This window comes from Vipera berus (assembly GCF_964194415.1).
Source record: "Vipera berus genome assembly, chromosome: Z".
NCBI lineage: Eukaryota > Metazoa > Chordata > Lepidosauria > Squamata > Viperidae > Vipera > Vipera berus.
Window position 1 is genome coordinate 133,624,381 of NC_138205.1, and position 23,778 is coordinate 133,648,158.

The 23,778-nt window shown below is 49.8% G+C and overlaps 1 protein-coding gene across 1 annotated transcript; it reads right to left on the reverse strand.

Moving 5' to 3' along the window:
* Positions 1-18,699: 18,699 nt before the first annotated feature.
* On the reverse strand, positions 18,700-22,674 carry LOC308679062 (protein HEG homolog 1-like; the record flags this gene model as incomplete). The annotated part of the gene is made up of 7 exons (XM_081346297.1): positions 18,700-18,768; positions 19,730-19,772; positions 20,553-20,681; positions 20,861-21,021; positions 22,089-22,147; positions 22,439-22,527; positions 22,668-22,674. 7 exons carry the CDS (start codon positions 22,672-22,674, stop codon positions 18,756-18,758), a joined length of 501 nt encoding a protein of 166 aa, XP_081202423.1. The 3' UTR covers positions 18,700-18,755.
* Positions 22,675-23,778: the final 1,104 nt, after the last annotated feature.

Consider the following 23,778-nt stretch of genomic DNA (forward strand, 5'->3'; position numbering starts at 1 on the left):
CCTGGGGACAGTGAAATCAGGGGCCGGAGCCCCCCCTGGACGGCACGCTTGGACTCCCTCGGATGGAGGAGGAAGAGGAAGAGGAAGAGGAGGAAGAAGCTGCAGGGAGGGAGGGGACAGGAGATCTATTTGCTATCTATCCATCTATCTATCATCTGTCTATCTATCTATCATCTGTCTATCTATCTATCTATCTATCATCTGTCTATCTATCTATCTATCTATCTATCTATCTATCATCTGTCTATCTATCTATCTATCTATCTATCTATCTATCATCTGTATCTATCTATCTATCTATCATCTGTCTATCTATCTATCTATCTATCATCTGTCTATCTATCTATCTATCTATCTATCTATCTATCTATCATCTGTATCTATCTATCTATCTATCATCTGTCTATCTATCTATCTATCTATCATCTGTCTATCTATCTATCTATCTATCATCTGTCTATCTATCTATCTATCTATCTATCTATCATCTGTATCTATCTATCTATCTATCATCTGTCTATCTATCTATCTATCTATCATCTGTCTATCTATCTATCTATCTATCTATCTATCTATCTATCTATCTATCTATCTATCTATCTATCTATCTATCTATCATCTCTATTTATCTATCCATATCTCTCATCCCTCTACCTGTCTATCATCCATCTATCATCCATCTATTTATCTATTTATGGATCTAAATCTATCATCTATCAATATCTATCACCTGTCTATCTATCTATCTATCTATCATCTCTGTCTATTTATCTATCCATATCTGTCATCTCTCTACCTGTCTATCATCCATCTATCATCAATCTATTTATCTATTTATCCATCTATATCTATCATCTATCTATCAATATCTATCTATCAATATCTATCTATCATCCATCATCTCTCTATCTATTTATCTCTATCTATCATCTATCATCTAACTATTTGTTTATCTATCATCTATCAATATCTATCTATCATCTATCATCTCTGTCTTTATTTTTATTTGTATCTTTCTATCATCTATCTATCATCTTTGTCTCTCTGTCTATCATCCCTCTATCATCTATCTCTCTATCTATTTATCTATTTCCATCTATCATCTATCTATCATCTATCAATATCTATCATCTATCATCTGTCTTTATCTATTTATTTATCTATCTATATCTATACCTATCTATCATCCATCTATCATCTATTTATCTATTATCTATCAATATCTATCTCAATATCTATCTATCCATCCATCTCTATCTATCTATCCCTCCATATCTCTCTCTGTCTATCTATCTATATCTATCTATGATATCTATCTATCCATCCATATTTCTATCTATATCCCTCCATTATCTCTCTGTCTATATCTCTCTATCAATATCTATCTATCCATCCATCCATCTCTCTCTCTCTCTCTTTATCTGACTCTATTTTTCTATCAATATCTATCTTATCTATCCATCCATCTCTCTCTCTCTCTCTCTCTCTCTTCCCTCCGTTTAGACTTTTTCCCGCAATCTCTCCCGTGGTAAGACGGATCGTTGGGCCCACCGGATTCGGACCGGACGTGTCCTGGCGCCGGTCGGAAGGCCACCCAAGCCCATCGGAGTCGTTGAAGCCATACAGGAGATTATCCATATATATATCCATATATATCCATATATATCCATATATATCCATATATATACATACATATACATATACATATACATATACATACATATATACATATATACATATATACATATACATATACATATACATATACATATACATATACATATACATATACATATACATATACATATACATATATATATATATATATATATATATATATATATATATATATTTTCTCCCACCGCAGGGAAGCGGATTCAATGGGGCGTCCATCGCTCGGCTGAGCAAATGGACCGAACGGCCGTTAAGCAGAACAATAAGGAAGAGCCGCAGGAGGGACTGGGGGGGGGAGGTCAAAATCGCCAGGCCTTGACGGAGCCTTCGCCACAAACGGGGTGGGGGGGGATTTCTGCGCTCCCTCAGGCTCACTGGGGTCGCTCCCAGCAGTCCTCAACTTACGACGCTTTGTTTAGTGACCGTTCGGGGAAAAAAGGAGACTTGTTTACAATTTAGGACCGTCGCACTGCCTTGGGGTTCCCGTGATCCAAATTCGGACGCTCGGCAACCGACCCGGACTTACGACGGTCGCAGCGTCAAGGACTGTTTGTCCGTCTCGAATCGGGAAGCGGAAACGAATCGTGCCATTTGTCTTAGGGAGGGGGGGAGCTCCCAAAGTTTAAAGAGAGTCCTCGACTTAAGACCGAGTCAAAAAAAAAAAAACCCAAACCCTGACGTCGCTAAGGGAGGGGAAGCGAGCCCTGCCCCGCTTTACGACCTTTCTCACCGCAGTCGGAAAGGGAACCGTGGCAGTTGGGGAGCTCGTCGCCCGGGCGCAAAGCGAGTCGGGCTCCCCCCCCGCTCCCCCGCGTTTGACTTTGCCCGTCAGAAGACGGGGAAAACTGATCACTGCGACCGTCATAACTGCGGGTCAGTCGCCGAGCGTCCAAATTTGGACCGCCTGATCGCGTGGGGATGCGGCGACGGTCGTAAGTGTCAAAAAAGGTTGTTCCTTTTTTTTTCCCCCCGGGGTGTCGGAACTTTGAACGGACACTAAACGAATTGTCGTAAGTCGAGGACTCTCTGAACTTACTACAGGGTGATTCTCTGATGTCGTTTCTTGGCTTAGTGATCGGTTACCTGGCTCTGGAGGGTTGAAGGAGAAAGAGAGAGACAGAGAGAGAGGGGGGGGATGGCTCAAAGTCTCCCCACCGGCTTGAATGCCGAAGTCAGGATTAGAACTCGCAGCCTTCCTGTTTCTCGCTGGGCTTCTCGGCTGCAAGAACCTGCCGGAAAAATACTCTTAACCTGCCTGGGTGGAGGATAAGATTGAACGGCAGTCCACACAAGGCAGCCACCTGCCTGAAATGGTCTCTAGGCCGGTCTCCTGTTCGAGCAGGGGGCTGGACTAGATGACCTCCGAGGTCCCTTCCAGCTCTGTCATTCTGTGATTCTGCAAGTGTCTCCCGCTCGAGCAGGGGGTCCGACTAGATGACCTCCAAGGTCCCTTCCAGCTGTTATTCTATGATTGTAAGGATCTTCTGCTCGAGCAGGGGGTCGGACTAGATGACCTCCGAGGTCCCTTCCAGCTCTGTCATTCTGTGATTCTGCAAGGGTCTCCCGCTCGAGCGGGGGGTCGGACTAGATGACCTCCGAGGTCCCGGCTCTGTCATTCTGTGATTCTGCAAGGGTCTCCTGCTCGAGAAGGAGGTCAGACTAGATGACCTCCAAGGTCCCTTCCAGCTGTTATTCTATGATTGTAAGGATCTTCTGCTCAAGCAGGGGGTCGGACTAGATGACCTCCGAGGTCCCTTCCAGCTGTGTCCTTCTGTGATTCTGCAAGGGTCTCCCGCTCGAGCAGGGGGTCAGACTAGATGACCTCCGAGGTCCCTTCCAGCTCTGTCATTCTGTGATTCTGCAAGGGTCTCCTGCTGGAGCAGAGGGTTGGACTAGATGACCTCCGAGATCCCCTCCGGCTCCCTTCTTTCATGTATTCCCAGGGGCTTCCCCCCCCAGGGGACCACAGCCACCCTCTTTCCTTCCTGGATCCTCTGCAAGGCCGGCTGCATCGCACACACACAAACACACAATAAAACCCCAGAAGAGTTACTCATTAATAATAAAGGTTTATTTATTATTATTATTATTATGTATTTATTCATTAACCACAAAAAACATCCCGCAATGTACACCAGGAAGGAGAGATCAAACTCCGGAGGACAATAAAATTGGGAAGCGAAAAATAGATGGAGAAGGAGATAGATCAGCTTCCCAGGGTGTGTTTTGTGTGTGTGTGTGTGTGTGTGTGTGTGACTTTGTTTGCCTGCATCTGTCACGTTTCACACGGGATTCCTGACCTGGAAGTTCACCCAGGGGCGCACCGTCTCCCGAGGAAATGCCCAGGGCTTATTCGGCGATCCATCGATTCGAACAGGATCGATCGATCCTTTGCGGGGGGCGGGGGGAAGCGGGGAGCAGAGATCCCCAGAGACCTTGGGGTGGAGAGCTGAGAGATCTGGGGATCTGGTCGGCCAGCAGGACGATGAAAAAGGCGCGGAGAGTAAAACGTGTGAAGGGCGGTTGCAGGAATTGGGGACGGCTCCTGGGGACGGAGGCGGGGTGGGTGGGTGGCGGACATGACAGCGGCATTCCCGAATTTGGGGGGGGCTGCCCCAAAGAAGAGTGTGTGAAACTTCCTAAGAGCGGGGAAGATTAGCCCGCGGAACCGCTTGCCACTAGAAGCCGTGGGCGCTCCGTCCCCGGGAGGGTTTGGAAGAAGAGATTGGACAACCTTCTCTCCGGAATGGCCTAGGGGTCTCCTGCTCGAGCAAAGGGGGTTGGACTGGATGACCTCCGAGTTCCCTTTCAACTCTGTTTTGCCAGGATTGTGTAAAAGGGGGGCTGGGGCTGGACTAGATGACCTCGGAGGTCCCTTCTAGCTTTGTCATTCTACAATTCTGGAAGGGTCTCCAGCTGTGAGCAACGGGCTGGACTGGATGACCTCCGAGGTGCCTTCCAACTCTGTTTTGCCAGGATTGTGTAAAAGGGGGGCTGGGGCTGGACTAGATGACCTCAGAGGTCCCTTCTAGCTTTGTCATTCTACAATTCTGGAAGGGTCTCCAGCTGTGAGCAACGGGCTGGACTGGATGACCTCCGAGGTGCCTTCCAACTCTGTTTTGCCAGGATTGTGTAAAAGGGGGGCTGGGGCTGGACTAGATGACCTCCGAGGTCCCTTCCAGCTGTGTCATTCTGCGATTCCGCAAGGGTCTCCTGCTCGAGCACGGGGTCGGACTAGATGACCTCCGAGGTCCCTTCCAGCTGTGTCATTCTGTGATTCTGGAAGGGTCTCCTGCTCGAGCACGGGGTCGGACTAGATGACCCCCGAGGTCCTTTCTGACTTTGTCATTCTACAATTCTGGAAGGGTCTCCAGCTTCAGCAGCGGGCTGGACTAGATGACCTCCGAGGTCCCTTCTCACTCTCACTCTCCAATTCTGGAAGGGTCAGCTGCTCGAGCGGGGGGGGGGGGGTTGGACTAGCTGACCTTCAAGGTCCCTTTCAAATCTGTTATGCTATGATTGTGTAAGGGTCAGCTGCTTGAGCAGGGGGCTGGACTAGATGACCTCCGAGGTCCCTTCTGACTCTCACTCTCCAATTCTGGAAGGGTCAGCTGCTCGAGGGGGGGTTGGACTAGCTGACCTTCAAGGTCCCTTTCAAATCTGTTATGCTATGATTGTGTAAGGGTCAGCTGCTTGAGCAGGGGGCTGGACTAGATGACCTCCGAGGTCCCTTCTGACTCTCACTCTCCAATTCTGGAAAGGTCAGCTGCTCGAGCAGGGGGTTGGACTAGATGACCTCCAGGGTCCCTTTCAACTCTGGCATCCTATCATTCTCTATGAGTCAGCTGCTCGAGCAGGGGGTTGGACTAGATGACCTCCAGGGTCCCTTTCAACTCTGGCATTCTATCATTCTCTATGGGTCAGCTGCTCGAGCAGGGGGTTGGACTAGATGACCTCCAGGTTCCCTTTCAACTCTGGCATTCTATCATTCTCTATGGGTCAGCTGCTTGAGCAGGGGGTTGGACTAGATGACCTCCAGGGTCCCTTTCAACTCTGCCATTCTATCATTCTCTATGGGTCAGCTGCTTGAGCAGGGGGTTGGACTAGATGACCTCCAGGGTCCCTTTCAACTCTGCCATTCTATCATTCTCTATGGGTCTGCTGCTTGAGCAGGGGGCTGGACTAGATGACCTCCAGGGTCCCTTTCAACTCTGCCATTCTATCATTCTCTATGGGTCTGCTGCTTGAGCAGGGGGTTGGACTAGATGACCTCCGAGTTCCTTTTCAACTCTGTTATACTATCATTGTGTAAGGGTCTCCTGCTCGAGCAGTGGGCTGGACTAGACGACCTTTGTGACCCCTTCCTACTACGTCGTTCCCTTGCTAGCCAGGCCAGCATTTGCTTGGCCTTCGGTTGCGTTAAGTTAGACAACCCAACGGGCTTTCCGTTGCTTCATCCTTCGACGAGGTCGCACAACGTGGGTCCAGAGTGTCCCGGACACGCAATCTTTTCATCAGACGCAGCCCGTCAGTTGTGTCCCGGACCCGTCGCCGACGCAACTCTGCTGACTTCGGAATTTGGTGTTCCCGTCGGGAGCCAAGTCCGCAGCCGGCCTCTTCCCCTTTTTTTTGTGACTTTGCCCCTTTGGGGGCTGTCAAAGCGTAAAAAATGTGACATGTGTGTGTGTGTGTGTGTGTTTCCCCAGGCTGTGCATCTGGCCACATCTGGCTGCCGTCAACATGGAATTGTCTCCGGATTACCCAAATTTGATCACCACCTTGCCTTCGGCTTTACTATTCCAACCTTCTAGGGTGTGTGTGTCTGTGTGTGTGTGTGTGTGTGTGTGTTTGTGTTTCCCCAGGCTGTGCATCTGGCCACATCTGCCTGCCATCAACATGGAATTCTCTCCGGATTACTTTCGTACGCCAAGGCGCCCAAATTTGATCGCCACCTTGCCTTCGGCTTTACTATTCCAACCTTCTAGGGTGTATGCTTGTGAGTTTGTGTGTGTGTGTGTGTGTGTGTGTGTGTGTGTGTGTCTGTGTTTGTGTTTCCCCAGGCTGTGCATCTGGCCACATCTGCCTGCCGTCAACATGGAATTCTCTCCGGATTGCCCAAATTTGATCGCCACCTTGCCTTCGGCTTTACTATTCCAACCTTCTAGGGTGTATGCTTGTGAGTTTTGTGTGTGTGTGTGTGTGTGTGTGTGTTTGTGTTTGTGTTTCCCCAGGCTGTGCATCTGGCCACATCCGCCTGTCGTCAACATGGAATTCTCTCCGGATTACCCAAATTTGATCATCACCTTGCCTTTGGCTTTACTATTCCAACCTTCTAGGGTGTATGCTTGTGAGTTTGTGTGTGTGTGTGTGTGTGTGTGTGTTTCCCCAGGCTGTGCATCTGGCCACATCTGCCTGCCGTCCACATGGAATTGTCTCCGGATTACCCAAATTTGATCGCCACCTTGCCTTTGGCTTTACTATTCCAACCTTCTAGGGTGTATGCTTGTGAGTTTGTGTGTGTGTGTGTGTGTGTGTGTGTGTGTGTGTTTCCCCAGGCTGTGCATCTGGCCACATCTGCCTACCGTCAACATGGAATTCTCTCCGGATTACCCAAATTTGACCGCCACCTTGCCTTCGGCTTTACTATTCCAACCTTCTAGGGTGTATGCTTGTGAGTTTGTGTGTGTGTGTGTGTGTGTGTGTGTGTGTTTGTGTTTCCCCAGGCTGTGCATCTGGCCACCTCTGCCTGCCGTCAACATGGAATTCTCTCCGGATTACTTTCGTACGCCAAGGCGCCCAAATTTGATCGCCACCTTGCCTTCGGCTTTACTATTCCAACCTTCTAGGGTGTATGCTTGTGAGTTTTGTGTGTGTGTGTGTGTGTGTGTGTTTGTGTTTGTGTTTCCCCAGGCTGTGCATCTGGCCACATCCGCCTGCCGTCAACATGGAATTCTCTCCGGATTACCCAAATTTGATCGCCACCTTGCCTTCGGCTTTACTATTCCAACCTTCTATGGTGTGTGTGTGTGTGTGTGTGTGTGTGTGTGTGTGTGTGTGTGTTTGTGTTTCCCCAGGCTGTGCATCTGGCCACATCCGCCTGCCGTCAACATGGAATTCTCTCCAGATTACCCAAATTTGACCGCCCCCTTGCCTTCGGCTTTACTATTCCAACCTTCTAGGGTGTATGCTTGTGAGTTTGTGTGTGTGTGTGTGTGTGTGTGTGTGTGTTTCCCCAGGCTGTGCATCTGGCCACATCTGCCTACCGTCAACATGGAATTCTCTCCGGATTACCCAAATTTGACCGCCACCTTGCCTTCGGCTTTACTATTCCAACCTTCTAGGGTGTATGCTTGTGAGTTTGTGTGTGTGTGTGTGTGTGTGTTTCCCCAGGCTGTGCATCTGGCCACATCTGCCTACCGTCAACATGGAATTCTCTCCGGATTACCCAAATTTGATCACCACCTTGCCTTCGGCTTTACTATTCCAACCTTCTAGGGTGTGTGTGTGTGTGTGTGTGTGTCTGTGAGTGTGTGTCTGTGTGCGCGGTCCTGAATGGCGTTGACCCATAAAAGAGAATATTGGCAGGTCCGGTTTGAAAGCGGCGCGCGGGGGGTGGGCGTTCCTTAGTGCTCGCCGAGATTAGAATGAAAGAGCGGTAAGGGACCCCGGGAGGTCATCTAGCCCAACCCCGCACCACCCGCTGCAGCCAAGCCTGGTGGTTTCCTTGCAGACGTTTCATGACCCAACTAGGGAACGTCATCAGTACTAAAAAGGTAGTTAAGTGGAGTACTGATTACCAGCCCTCGTTGAGTAGGGTCGATCAGCCGGTTACTAAACGAATCCACCCCGGTGGGGATGTCATCTGTTCCCACATTTTTTTTTCCACCAAGAAGGAGCTTGCGGCCTCCTGCGCGGACGTCCCGAGTACATTACACCCCGTAGTATCCTTTCAACTCTTCCTGCAACTCCCCCTCCTCCTCCTCCTCCTCCTTGATGGGGGGAGGGGTCTGGTCTGCTTGGGGGGGGCCTTGCTCAGCGGCCCCAGGGAGGACGATAATTAATTTAATTGACCGTTTATAATGGGAGAGAACCGGGAAGCGGAAGAAAGCGGGAATTTAATGGGGACACCGGAGTCTTTCTCCAGACTTCCTCACCGCCATTCGTTGAGTAATTTCCTCCGGCTCAGCCAGGCCGGAGAGGCTCCCGCTGCCCCCTGGTGGCGATCTGGAGTTTTGCAACCCACACCTGGATGTGTCAATCGCTGATAGGAGAATAGAATAGAATAGAATAGAATAGAATAGAATAGAATAGAATAGAATAGAATAGAATAGAATAGAATAGAATAGAATAGAATAGAATAGAATAGAATATAGAAGTACAGAATAGAATAGAATTATAGAATAGAATATAGAATTGTAGAATTATAGAATAGAATAAAATAGAATACAATATAGAATTATAGAATAGAATAGAATATAGAATTATAGAATAGAATATAGAATTATAGAATAGAATATAGAATAATAGAATAGAATAGAATAGAATAGAATAGAATAGAATAGAATAGAATAGAATAGAATAGAATAGAATATAGAATTATAGAATAGATAGAATATAGAATTATAGAATGGAAAATAGAATAGAATAGAATAGAATAGAATAGAATAATAGAATAGAATAGAATAGAATAGAATAGAATAGAATAGAATAGAATAGAATTATAGAATTACAGAATAGAATAGAATTATAGAATAGAATATAGAATTGTAGAATTATAGAATAGAATAAAATAGAATACAATATAGAATTATAGAATAGAATAGAATATAGAATTATAGAATAGAATATAGAATTATAGAATAGAATATAGAATTATAGAATAGAATAGAATAGAATAGAATAGAATAGAATAGAATAGAATAGAATATAGAATATAGAATTATAGAATAGATAGAATATAGAATTATAGAATGGAAAATAGAATAGAATAGAATAGAATAGAATAGAATAGAATAGAATAGAATAGAATAGAATAGAATAGAATAGAATAGAATAGAATTATAGAATTACAGAATAGAATAGAATTATAGAATAGAATATAGAATTGTAGAATTATAGAATAGAATAAAATAGAATAGAATATAGAATTATAGAATAGAATAGAATAGAATATAGAATTATAGAATAGAATATAGAATTATAGAATAGAATAGAATAGAATAGAATACAGAATTATAGAATAGAATAGAATAGAATATAGAATTATAGAATAGAATATAGAATTACAGAATAGAATAGAATATAATTATACAATAGAATATAGAATTATAGAATAAAATAAAATAGAATTTAGAATTATAGAATAAAACATAGAATATAGAATACAGAATTATAGAATAGAATAGAATATAGAATTATAGAATTAGAATAGAATAGAATATAGAATTATAGAATAGAATATAGAATTACAGAATAGAATAGAATTATACAATAGAATTTAGAATTATAGAATAAAATAAAATAGAATTTAGAATTATAGAATAAAATATAGAATATAGAATACAGAATTATAGAAATAGAATAGAATAGAATAGAATAGAATAGAATAGAATAGAATAGAATAGAATTATAGTATAGAATATTGAATCGAAGCTGGAAGGGACCCTGGAGGTCTTCTAGTCCAGCCCCCTGCTGGAGCAGGAGAACCTCCACCATCTCAGACAAGTTGGATAAGCCCTTTATGGAGACACACACAGAGACACACAAACACCCCACAATCGCAGCAAAGGATCTCTGAGCAGCCTCCTTTGAGGATTCAGAGGCCGCTAACAAACCCTCTGTGTGTGTGTGTGTGTGTGTGTGTGTAGTGGGGGAGTATCCCAAGATGTGCAACTCAGGTTCAGCCTGGGGGGGGGGCTGGATTGTGGGTGACAAGCAGGGGGGACAGGGAAATGCCGCTTCTGTGCCCACCCCCCCAAAAAAGCCACGTCCGAAAACCGAGCCGTCGGTCGCTGGGCTTTCTTATGACAAGTTGGGGTGGGGGGGGAGACCGGGAACGTCGCAAAGCGAGGCAAAGCTCACTCCATCCACGTCTCGCTTTGCGACCGAAATCTTAAAAAAAACACAAAAAAACCCGGTGGCCGGAAGACGAGGACTGCCCGTCTTTTTTCCAGGAATATTTAAAACTGAAAAATTTAAAAAACCAAGAAAACCTAGAAGGTTTTGTATTTGAAAGGCAGGAAAAGCTGCTTTTGTGTGTACCTCTGTGTGTGCGTCTGTGCGTGCGTGTGTGTTTGTGTGTGTGTGTCTGTGTGTGCTGGCTGGTCGATGAGTAACTCGGAAGGATTCGTCTGCGGTCAGACTTTGCCCCGGCGGAGAGGATCACCGAGCGAGGCTGCCAAGGACCTCGACCGAAGGGACCCGGGGAGTGTGTGGTGTGTGTGTGTGGAAAGGGTTGCCAGATCCAAAAGGTTGCGTGACTTGCTCCTGATCCCGGTTACAAGGTCAACACTGAAGGGTGGATTGTGCAAAAACCCGACAATAATCCACCTGCCGGAGGGATGGCAGGGCCCGGCCCTCGGATATCGGGAGGGGGGGACCCTCGGATTTGTCTGAATTTCAACACAGACACACAGACACACACACACACGCACGCACACACATAAACACACGCACACCATAATAGGACACAGGGTGTCCCCGACTCAGTTTGACGGAGCAGGAAGCCAGGGATTCAACCAGATCCAAGAATCTGGACTTGGGCCTTTATCTCTCTCTCTCTCTCTCTCTCTCTCTCTCTCTCTCTCTCTCTCTCTCTCTCTCTCTCTCTCTCTCTCTATCTATCTATCTATCTATCTATCTATCTCTATCATGTATCTATCTATCTATCTATCTATCTATCTATCTATCTATCTATCTATCTATCTATCTATCTATCTATCTATCTATCTATCTCTATCATGTATCTATCTATCTATCTATCTATCTATCTATCTATCTATCTATCTATCTATCTATCTATCTATCTATCTATCTATCTATAAAAAGACATTTCAGCGGAGAGAAGGGACGGCCGTAAAGCAGGACAGCCCAAGTGAGGCCCCCGTTAAGATTGGCGGGGATTTCTGTTCCCAGAATTCCCTGGAAGGAAGACAGGCAGAGATGGATGGGTGGATGGATGGATGGATGATAGATACATAGATGGCTGGCAGGTAGATAGATGGATGGATGGATAGATAGATAGAAAGATAGATAGGATAGATATAGGATGGATGGATATAGTAGATAGATGATAGATAGATAGATAGATAGATAGATAGATAGATAGATAGATAGATAGATAGATAGATAGATAGATAGATAGATAGATAGATAGATAGATAGATAATGGATTGACAGATAGATAATGAATGGATGGATGGATAGATAGATAGATAGATAGATAGATAGATAGATAGATAGATAGATAGATAATGGATGGATGGATAGATAGATAGATAGATAGATAGATAGATAGATAGATAGATAGATAGATAGATAGATAGATAGAGGATGGATGGATAGATAGAGAGAATGGATGCATGGATGGATGGATAGATAGACAGACACAGAGATAATGGATGGATGGATGGATGGATGGATAGATAGACAGATAATGGATGGATGGATAGATAGAGACAGAAAGACGGACGAACTGCTAGAGAGAGAGAGAGAGAGAGAGAGAGAGAGAGAGAGAGAGAGAGATGATAGACAGATTGATAGATGTTAGATGATAGATAGATAGATAGATGAAATAGACAATATACATAGATATACATCCATGATAAGATAGATAGATGCTTGAGCAGGGGGGTTGGGCTGGATGACCTCCAGGGGCCCTTCCATCTCCCATCAGATTGACAGGGGGGGCCCTCCCAGCTCCTCAGAGGCGATCCTGCTTGGCCGGCTGATCCGCTTCGCCGACGAAGACCAGGTTGCGGCAGCCCCCCGCTGTTGGCGGGTCGGAGGGAGGGGGACCCCGCGACCCCAGAAACGTCTTCATCCGGGGCTCTCCGGCTGCGGGTGGACCCTCCCTCTGCTGCAAAGCCAAGGGGGGAGAGCGATTGGACTCGGGAGGCGGGGATGGGGTCCCTCACGGGGGGGTGAGGGGTCTGAGACCCAAACCCCCCAAGCTGAAGGGGGGACCCCCCTCCCTCCAACACTCACTGGGTCAAAGGTCAAAGGGGGGTGGTCTTCCGGCTCCGGCAGGGCCCACGGCGGTCGCACCCGAGGGAGGCTGAGGACCCTCGAGCGGAGAGGGAGGGGCAGAGCCCCAGGGGTCTCCCGGCTGGGGGGAGCCCTTCTGTGGAGAGAGGGGGGCAGTGAGGGGCAGCCTGGAAGAGAGCCCCACCCACAGCAGGCCTCCTCCCACCATTTCCCACCCACCCATGCCGGGGGTTGGACTAGATGACCTCCGAGGTCCCTTTCAACTCTCTGATTCTAAAATTCGGGAAGTGCCTCCTGCTCGAGCAGAGGGTCAGACTAGATGACCTCCGAGGTCCCTTTCAACTCTCTCCTTCTATGATTTTGGAAGGGCCTGCTGCTCGAGCTTGGGGTTGGACTAGATGACCTCCGAGGTCCCTTCCAACTCTGTGATTCTTAAATTCGGGAAGTGCCTCCTGCTCGAGCAGAGGGTCAGACTAGATGACCTCCGAGGTCCCTTCCAACTCTCTAAAATTCTGGAAGGGCCTCCTGCTCAAGCAGGGGGTTGGAATAGATGACCTCCGAGGGTCCTTCCAACTCTCTGATTCTAAAATTCCGGAAGGGCCTTCTGCTCGAGCATGGGGTCGGACTAGATGACCTCCGAGGTCCCTTCCAACTCTCTAAAATTCCGGAACGGCCTCCTGCTCAAGCAGGGAGTCGGACTAGATGACCTCTGAGGGTCCTTCCAACTCTCTGATTCTAAAATTCAGGATGTGCCTCCTGCTCGAGCAGAGGGTCAGACTAGATGACCTCCGAGGTCTCTTCGAACTCTCTAAAATTCCGGAAGGGCCTCCTGCTTAAGCAGGGGGTCGGACTAGATGAACTCCGAGGTCCCTTTCTACTCCCTCCTTCTGCAATTCCGGAAGGGCCTCCTGCTCCAGCAGGGGGTCAGACTAGATGACCTCCGAGGTCCCTTCCAACTCTGTGATTCTAAAATTCGGGAAGTGCCTCCTGCTCGAGCAGAGGGTCAGACTAGATGACCTCTGAGGGTCCTTCCAACTCTCTGATTCTAAAATTCGGGAAGTGCCTCCTGCTTGAGCAGAGGGTCAGACTAGATGACCTCCGAGGTCCCTTCCAACTCTCTAAAATTCCGGAAGGGCCTCCTGCTTAAGCAGAGGATCGTACTAGATGACCTCCGAGGTCCCTTTCTACTCCCTCCTTCTGCAATTCCGGAAGGGCCTCCTGCTCCAGCAGGGGGTCAGACTAGATGACCTCTGAGGTCCCTTCCAACTCTCTAAAATTCCAGAAGGGCCTCCTCGAGCAGGGGGTCGGACTAGATGACCTCCGAGGTCCCTTCCAACTCTCTAAAATTCCGGAAGGACCTCCTGCTCAAGCAGGGGGTCAGACTAGATGACCTCTGAGGGTCCTTCCAACTCTGTGATTCTAAAATTCGGGAAGTGCCTCCTGCTCGAGCAGAGGGTCAGACTAGATGACCTCCGAGGTCTCTTCCAACTCTCTAAAATTCCGGAAGGGCCTCCTGCTTAAGCAGGGGGTCGGACTAGATGAACTCCGAGGTCCCTTTCTACTCCCTCCTTCTGCAATTCCGGAAGGGCCTCCTGCTCCAGCAGGGGGTCAGACTAGATGACCTCCGAGGTCCCTTCCAACTCTCTAAAATTCCGGAAGGGCCTCCTGCTCATGCAGGGGGTCAGACTAGATGACCTCTGAGGGTCCTTCCAACTCTGTGATTCTAAAATTCGGGAAGTGCCTCCTGCTCGAGCAGAGGGTCAGACTAGATGACCTCTGAGGGTCCTTCCAACTCTCTGATTCTAAAATTCGGGAAGTGCCTCCTGCTTGAGCAGAGGGTCAGACTAGATGACCTCCGAGGTCCCTTCCAACTCTGTGATTCTAAAATTCGGGAAGTGCCTCCCGCTCGAGCAGAAGGTCAGACTAGATGACCTCCGAGGTCTCTTCCAACTCTGTGATTCTAAAATTCGGGAAGTGCCTCCTGCTCGAGCAGAGGGTCAGACTAGATGACCTCTGAGGGTCCTTCCAACTCTCTGATTCTAAAATTCGGGAAGTGCCTCCTGCTTGAGCAGAGGGTCAGACTAGATGACCTCCGAGGTCCCTTCCAACTCTCTAAAATTCCGGAAGGGCCTCCTGCTTAAGCAGAGGATCGTACTAGATGACCTCCGAGGTCCCTTTCTACTCCCTCCTTCTGCAATTCCGGAAGGGCCTCCTGCTCCAGCAGGGGGTCAGACTAGATGACCTCCGAGGTCCCTTCCAACTCTCTAAAATTCCGGAAGGGCCTCCTGCTCATGCAGGGGGTCAGACTAGATGACCTCTGAGGGTCCTTCCAACTCTGTGATTCTAAAATTCGGGAAGTGCCTCCTGCTTGAGCAGAGGGTCAGACTAGATGACCTCCGAGGTCCCTTCCAACTCTGTGATTCTAAAATTCGGGAAGTGCCTCCTGCTCGAGCAGAGGGTCAGACTAGATGACCTCCGACGTCCCTTCCAACTCTGTGATTCTAAAATTCGGGAACTGCCTCCTGCTCGAGCAGAGGGTCAGACTAGATGACCTCTGAGGGTCCTTCCAACTCTCTGATTCTAAAATTCGGGAAGTGCCTCCTGCTTGAGCAGAGGGTCAGACTAGATGACCTCCGAGGTCCCTTCCAACTCTCTAAAATTCCGGAAGGGCCTCCTGCTTAAGCAGAGGATCGTACTAGATGACCTCCGAGGTCCCTTTCTACTCCCTCCTTCTGCAATTCCGGAAGGGCCTCCTGCTCCAGCAGGGGGTCAGACTAGATGACCTCCGAGGTCCCTTCCAACTCTCTAAAATTCTGGAAGGGCCTCCTGCTCAAGCAGGGGGTTGGAATAGATGACCTCCGAGGGTCCTTCCAACTCTCTGATTCTAAAATTCCGGAAGGGCCTTCTGCTCCAGCAGGGGGTCAGACTGGATGAACTCCGAGGGTCCTTCCAACTCTCTGATTCTAAAATTCAGGAAGGGCCTTGAGCTCGAGCAGGGGGTCGGACTAGATGACCTCCGAGGTCCCTACCAACTCTCTAAAATTCCGGAAGGGCCTCCTGCTCAAGCAGGGGGTCGGACTAGATGACCTCCGAGGTCCCTTTCTACTCCCTCCTTCTGCAATTCCGGAAGGGCCTCCTGCTCCAGCAGGGGGTCAGACTAGATGACCTCTGAGGTCACTTCCAACTCTCTAAAATTCCAGAAGGGCCTCCTCGAGCAGGGGGTCGGACTAGATGACCTCCGAGCGTCCTTCCAACTCTCTGATTCTAAAATTCCGGAAGGGCCTGCTGCTCCAGCAGGGGGTCAGACTAGATGACCTCTGAGGGTCCTTCCAACTCTGTGATTCTAAAATTCGGGAAGTGCCTCCTGCTCGAGCAGAGGGTCAGACTAGATGACCTCCGAGGTCTCTTCCAACTCTCTAAAATTCCGGAAGGGCCTCCTGCTTAAGCAGGGGGTCGGACTAGATGACCTCCGAGGTCCCTTTCTACTCCCTCCTTCTGCAATTCCGGAAGGGCCTCCTGCTCCAGCAGGGGGTCAGACTAGATGACCTCCGAGGTCCCTTCCAACTCTCTAAAATTCCGGAAGGGCCTCCTGCTCAAGCAGGGGGTCAGACTAGATGACCTCTGAGGGTCCTTCCAACTCTGTGATTCTAAAATTCGGGAAGTGCCTCCTGCTTGAGCAGAGGGTCAGACTAGATGACCTCCAAGGTCCCTTCCAACTCTCTAAAATTCCGGAAGGGCCTCCTCGAGCAGATGACCTCCGAGGTCCCTTCCAACTCTGTGATTCTAAAATTCGGGAAGTGCCTCCCGCTTGAGCAGAGGGTCAGACTAGATGACCTCCGAGGTCCCTTTCAACTCTCTAAAATTCCGGAAGGGCCTCCTGCTCCAGCAGGGGGTCGGACTAGATGACCTCCGAGCGTCCTTCCAACTCTCTGATTCTAAAATTCCGGAAGGGCCTGCTGCTGCAGCAGGGGGTCGGACTAGATGACCTCCGAGGTCCCTTTCTACTCCCTCCTTCTGCAATTCCAGAAGGGCCTCCTGCTCCAGCAGGGGGGTCAGACTAGATGACCTCTGAGGTCCCTTCCAACTCTCTAAAATTCCAGAAGGGCCTCCTCGAGCAGGGGGTCGGACTAGATGACCTCCGAGCGTCCTTCCAACTCTCTGATTCTAAAATTCCGGAAGGGCCTGCTGCTCCAGCAGGGGGTCGGACTGGATGACCTCCGAGGTCCCTTTCCACTCCCTCATTCTGTGATCCCACCCCCCCACCCCGGGTCCTCTTACCGGCGGAGCGCCAAGGCCAGCAGCGACCCCAGCAGGAGACCCCCGAAGCAGGAGACCGCCACCAGGGCCAGGAGGAGAGCTGCGGGGGGGGGAGACAGGGGGAGGGGGGGTCAAAGGTCAGCACGGGGAGCCCCCTCCCCAACTCCCATCTAGGGTATTCCCCTGCTCAGCGCCCCCCCACCGGTAGGCCAGTTTCCCCCCACACACACACACTAGGCGCCAAGTGTCCCCCGATTGGCCTTGGGGGGGAGAGGGAAATTTCGGGGTGGGGGGGTCCGGATCCTTGCCAGAGGGACCCCAAGTCAAGGATCGAGCCCAATGGGAGGCAGGGGGGAAAAAAAAGACCCCCCCTCGCGTTTCGAACCCAAGACCTTGTGGCAGGGAGTTCCCCAGGTCGCTTGCGCCCCCCCCCCCGCAAACTCCAGCCCAGGTAGTAGACCAGGGGTCTTCAAACTTGGCCCTTTTGTGACTTGTGGACTTCAACTCCCAGAATTCCTCAGCCAGCATGGCTGGCTGAGGAATTCTGGGAGTTGAAGTCCACAAGTCACAAAAGGGCCAAGTTTGAAGACCCCTGTAGTAGACTGTTACACACAGACACACACACACACACCGGGCTCTTCTCAGCCCCCCCAAGTTATCCCACAGGTTCTATGGGGGTCGGGCACGGGGGGGGCGAGGAAAGACACCCCCCCATCCAGAAAGGTCGGGGTGGGGGGGAGACTTACGCTCCTGGCAGGCGACACCACCGAAGCCGAAGGGACACCTGGAAGGGAAGGGAGAGGGGGGGTGTCACAGAGCAGGGGGGGCGTCCTCCCCCCAAACCTCCTGCTCCCCTCCGCTTGGCCAAGCGCCTTGGGGGGGGGAGAGGCACTGCCGCCCCCTGGTGGCCTGGAGCGCCCGGGCTTCCCGTGCTCTTGCTTCCTTCACCCCACCCCACCCCCATCCCCCTTGGAGGACTAGATGACCTCCAGGTTCCCTTCCAACTTATTATTATTATTATTATTATTATTATTATTATTATTATTATTGTTGTTGTTGTTGTTGTTGTTGTTGTTGTTGTTGTTGTTATTATTATTGTTGTTGTTATCTCTGAGGCCCCTTCCAATTCGGTTATTCTATAATTCTGTAAATTATTATTATTACTATTATTATTATTATTATTATTATTATTATTATTATTATTAGCCACCCAAGGGTCCCTCGATCCACTTCCTTGCAGACGGACTCCAAGTCCCATCATCCTGGGAGTTGCTACCTGGTGCTCTGCTGATTCTGGGTTAGATGACCTCCAAGTTCCCTTCTAACTTTATGTTGTTGTTGTTGTTGTTGTTATTGTTCTTGTTGTTGTTGTTGTTGTTGTTATTATTATTATTATTATTATTATTATTATTATTATTATTATTATTATTATTATTATTATTATTATTATTATTATTATTATCTCTGAGGCCCCTTCCAATTCGGTTATTCTATAATTCTGTAAATTATTATTATTATTATTATTATTATTATTATTATTATTATTATTGTTGTTGTTGTTGTTGTTGTTATTGTTCTTGTTGTTGTTGTTGTTATCTCTGAGGCCCCTTCCAATTCGGTTATTCTATAATTCTGTAAATAATAATAATAATAAGAATAAGAATAAGAATAAGAATAAGAATAATAGTTGTTGTTGTTGTTATTGTTATTGTTGTTGTTGTTGTTATCTCTGAGGCCCCTTCCAATTCAGTTATTCTATAATTCTGTAAATTATTATTATTACTATTATTATTACTATTATTATTACTATTATTATTATTATTATTATTATTATTATTATTATTATTATTATTATTAGCCACCCAAGGGTCCCTCGATCCACTTCCTTGCAGACGGACTGCAGGTCCCATCATCCTGGGAGCTGCTACCTGGTGCTCTGCTGATTCTGGGTTAGATGACCTCCAAGCTCCCTTCTAATTTTATGTTGTTGTTGTTGTTGTTATTATTATTATTGTTGTTGTTGTTGTTATTATTATTATTATTATTATTATTATTATTATTATTATTATTATTATTATTATTATTATTATTATTATTATTATTATTATTATTATTATTATTATTATTATTATTATTATCCCTGAGGCCCCTTCCAACTCTGTTAGTCTATGATTCTGTAAGGGTCTCTGGCTTGAACAGGGGGTTGGACTAGATGACCTCCAAGGTCCTTTCCAACTTTATTATTGTTGTTGTTGTTCTTGTTGTTGCTGATCATCGCACAGTCAGCAGATATGGACATTTGACAGTATTAATAGATCTCGGCGCAGGATGGAAGCAGCTCCTAGTAAGGCCGCCTTTTGCAACTGACTTTATGGCGCATTTGAATCCGAAGGGGCTGGAAGGGACCTCGGAGGTCATCTAGTCCAACCCCCAGGGTCCCAAGGCAGGAGTCTCTATTCCATCCGAGACGAATGGGTTGTCCGGTCTTTTCTTCAAAAATCCCTGCAACTCCCGGCCTGGGGTTCAGACAGTAGCCGGACTCTGGATCAGGATCCCCTGGGACCCGATTCTGCCGGACATCAGCGAAACTCACCTGGTGCAGACGCCATTTTCCAGCCAGAATCCACTCTCACAAGCTGGATAGGAGAGAGGGAGAGAGAGAGAGAGAATGAGAGAGAACGAGAGAATGAGAAGAGGCAGAGAGAGAATGAGAGAAAATGAGGAGAGAGAGAGGGAGAGAATGAGAGAGAGAGGGACAGAGAAGGAGAGAGAGGAGAGAAAGAAAGAGACAATCAGAGAGAATGAGAGAACAACAGTGAGAGAATGAGAGGAGAGAGAAAGAATGAGAGGGGGAGAGGAGAGAGAGAAGGGAAGAGAGAGAATGGGAAGAGAGGGAGAAAGAGGGAGACGAGAGAGAGAGAGAGAGAGAGAGAGAGAGAGAGAGAGGGACAGAGAATGAGAGAGAAAATGAGAGACAGAATGTAGGAGAAAGAGAAAGAATAAGAGGCGGAGAATGAGAAGAGAAAGAAAGAGAGAATGCGAAAGAGAGAAAAACAGCCAGAGAATGAGAGAGAGAATGAGGAGAGAAAGAATGAGAGAGAGGAAGAGAGAGAGAAAAATGAGAGAAAGAGAGGGGGGAAGAGAGAGAAAGAATGAGAGAGAGCAAGGGGGGACACAGAATGAGAGAGAGAAGGAGAGAAAGAATGTGGGAGAAAGAAAGAACGAGAGACAGAGAATGAGAAGAGAAAGAAAGAGAGAACGAGAAACAGCGAGTGAACGAGAATGAGAGGAGAGAGAAAGAACGAGAGAGGAAGAGAGAGACAGAGGACAACGTCTGAGACCCTGGGAGGAAAAAAGGGGCGCCCCACCCGCAGTGGGGAGCAGGGATCCCCCGAGGCCAGACCCAGGGAGCCCACCTGTGCAGGTGCGGTCCAGGGCATGTGCCCGGAAAAAGCCGGAATGGCAGCTGCAGCTGACTAGCCCATCTTGGGACGAGCAGCTCGTCGAGAAGGGTTCGCAGACGTCCAGACGGCAGAGGTCGAAGGCTGCACAGGGAGGGCTCCGATCAGTGACGGCCCTTTTGGGAGGGTGGGGGTTGCCAACCATGCGGCCGGGCCTTCTGGAACCCTCCAGGAGGGGCCCCTTGCCATCTCGACAGCCCTCTCCTGCCCTCCCCTTCCTTGCCAGGGGAGGGGCCGTGGCTTGAGTTCCTGAGGCACATTACCCTGGTAGGCGCCTACGTGGTCGCAAAACGTTGCGGCGCCCAGCAGGCTGCCGTTGCGGCACTGTGCTCGGAAGGTGTCCACCGCAGCGTCGACCTCGTGCTCGGTGACCGGCCCCCAGGCAGAGAAGTGGTGCAGGATGGTCACTTCTCCAGAAGACCAGCTGTGGGGGACAGGGACCGGGGTCAGCTGGGAACCGGTGGTGCCCCTCCCTCCCAGGACTCCCCTTACTGGTTCCCGCAGAGATGTTCGGGGCGCGGAGGGGACTCCATTGTCCTCCATGTAGGAGACAAGAGATGGAGGGGCTTCCGTCACAAGGGAGCAGAGTCGGCAGGGCAGTGGGACCGAATTCCTCCCCAGGAGAGGTTGTCCCCGGTGGAACAAAGTGGAAGTTGCGGACTTGAAAGGGTTAAGCAGAAGCTGTGAAGCCATCTGTTGGAGAGCCTCAGGGAAGTGGGCTACTGGATCACGTGTCCCCAACCCTTGATCCGTGGCCTCCTTCAGAACCGGGCCATGTAAAGTCCGGCGTTGACTCACACGAGTTGTGGGACGGAATACACATGCATGCACAGGCAGATTGAGTTGCGCGAGGGGTGGGCTGGTCCCCTCACACATGCGCGCACAGCTCGACTTGCAGTGGAGCATTTCTGTGCATGCATGCGTGCCCGGCCTGCCACTCGTGTGGCCCGGTTCCCCTTTCCCTCGCCTCACCGGGCCAAGTTGCAAAGGTTGGGGACCACAGGTCCCCAATCCCCAGGCCACAGCCCACGATTGAGCCGTGGCCCGTTTGGCACCAGGCTGTGCGAGTGACGGGCGAGCGTGCCCAGCTCCACTCGCACAAGTGGTACGCGGCTCCACTCACCCGGAACCATCGCCTCTCCCTCCCCTCTGCCGGGCCGTCAAGCAAGGAAGGTTGGGGACCGCTGGACTAGACAGTCTCCAAGGTTCTTCCCGTCCCCAATCCCCAGTCCCTTGGCCGGAACCGGTCCGCAGCCAACCAGGACCCAGTCCACGCAAGCAGGTGAAGCCCCATCCACGGACATGTGAAACCACGCCCCCACCTGGTCCGTGGGAAAACCGCTCTGGTCCACGGCGCCCAAACGTTTGAGTGGGTGCTGTCCTAGGAGACTGTGGGGGAGGCCCAGAAACATATGCCCTCTCTCCCTTCTTCCCTCCCTCCATCTTTCCCTCCTTCCTTCCCTCCCTCCCTCCCGCACTCCACAGGCTCACTTGAGCGCGTAAACCGGGGAGTCGAGGTATCCGTCCAAACGGGCCAGGATGTGCTGGAACTACGGAAACAGACAGACAGGCGTGGCAAGGGGGGCCGTGACACGCATGCTGCCCCCGGGACTCTCCTGTGAGTCTCTGACCCACCAGGCAGGGCTCTCTGTCTCTCTCTTGCACGCGTGCGCTCTCTCTCTCTCTCCTTTCCCAGCCTCGCCGGGGACCAGCCAGGGTACAGGTGTTGGGGCACTCCAACGGGACCCCCCCAACCCAACAGCCCCACCCCCTCCCAAATCCCAGGGGTGGAGCAGTTTGCCCCTGCCCTGGCCCCACTCCTTTGAGGGAGGGGCCCTTACCAAGCGCCAGACCTGCCTGGTGACCACCGATTGGGACGACTCTTCGGTCTCCGGGTTGCGTAGTTTCAGCAGGGCAGGGAAGACCTTCGCTGCAAGATGGCGGGGATGGGGGGGGCGTGCCAGTCAATCTAGGGCTCTGGGGGAGGGGGCGGCCGGACCCCTGCCCGCCCTCCCACCCACATTTCGGATCAGGTTGAGACCTGGCTGTGGGGAGGGGGCAGGTCCCAACCCGGCATTTTATGTGGGGAGGGGGAAGACCCCCCCCAGTGGGGTGAAGGAGGGGCGAAGCTGCACTGCCCAAAAGCCCATCCACCCCACTGCCCAGGCACCCCCTCCCTCCCCCTTCAGCCTGGACCATTCCAGAAAAGAGGGGCAGCCAAGGGTCTCTGGTCTGACCCTCGTCTGCCTTCAGGCCTTCCCGGGGAAGCTACGGAATGAGTCCGCCACCACCCCCACTTCCTTTAGATAAGGGGTCCACAATCCCTGGGCTGTGCACTGGTGCCGGGCCTTGGTCTGTTTGGGAAGCCGGTCGCAAAAGCCACGGGCGACCGAGCGAAGCTTTCTCTGGCCCGCGGAAAACTCGTTTCCGACAAAAGTGGTCCCCGGGACCAGGAAGGTTGGGGACCCCTGTAATTTACATCCCGGGGAACGGGCTGCCCCTTCCTCTTACCTGGCACACAGCCCAAACTGGAGTGAAGATGATAGCCCAGCCCGCAGCGGCAAACCCGGCGCCCCACGTGGTCCTCGCAGGAGCTCCACGGGGGGCAGTCCTCGTCTCCACGACAGGACGGGGGCCCTGCAAGGAAGGGGCCACGCAGGCTGCGACACTGGACTTTCCCCCACCCCACCCCAGCGTTGAGCTTGGAATTTTGGTCGCTAAGCGAGACGCGGGTTTTACTCCGTTCGGCGACATTCCTCGTGGCATTAAGTTAACGAGTCACAGTGAATCTGGCTTTGTCCACCCCCCCCCACCTCTTGACTTTGCTCGTCCAAAGGTCGCAAAAGGAGAGCAGGCGACTAGATGACCTCCAGGGTCCCTTCCAACTCTTGTGATTCTACGGTTTTGTAAGGGGCTCCTGCTCGAGGAGGGGGTTGGACTAGATGACCTCCAGGGTCCCTTCCGACCCTATTTGATTTTAAGTTGGGTGTTTTGAGTGGGAGGGATACAACGCAAGGCCCAGCCTTGAGAACGAGGCCGGTGAGTCTCAAGGGGAACCGGGCAGTAAGGGAGGGGGAAGGGGGGGGTCCTCCTGCCCGCCCCCCCCAGCCATGCCCAGATGATGCTCAATGGTTCATGCCAATATTTTGGGCGACTTATTTGGGGCAGCCCTGTTACCTCC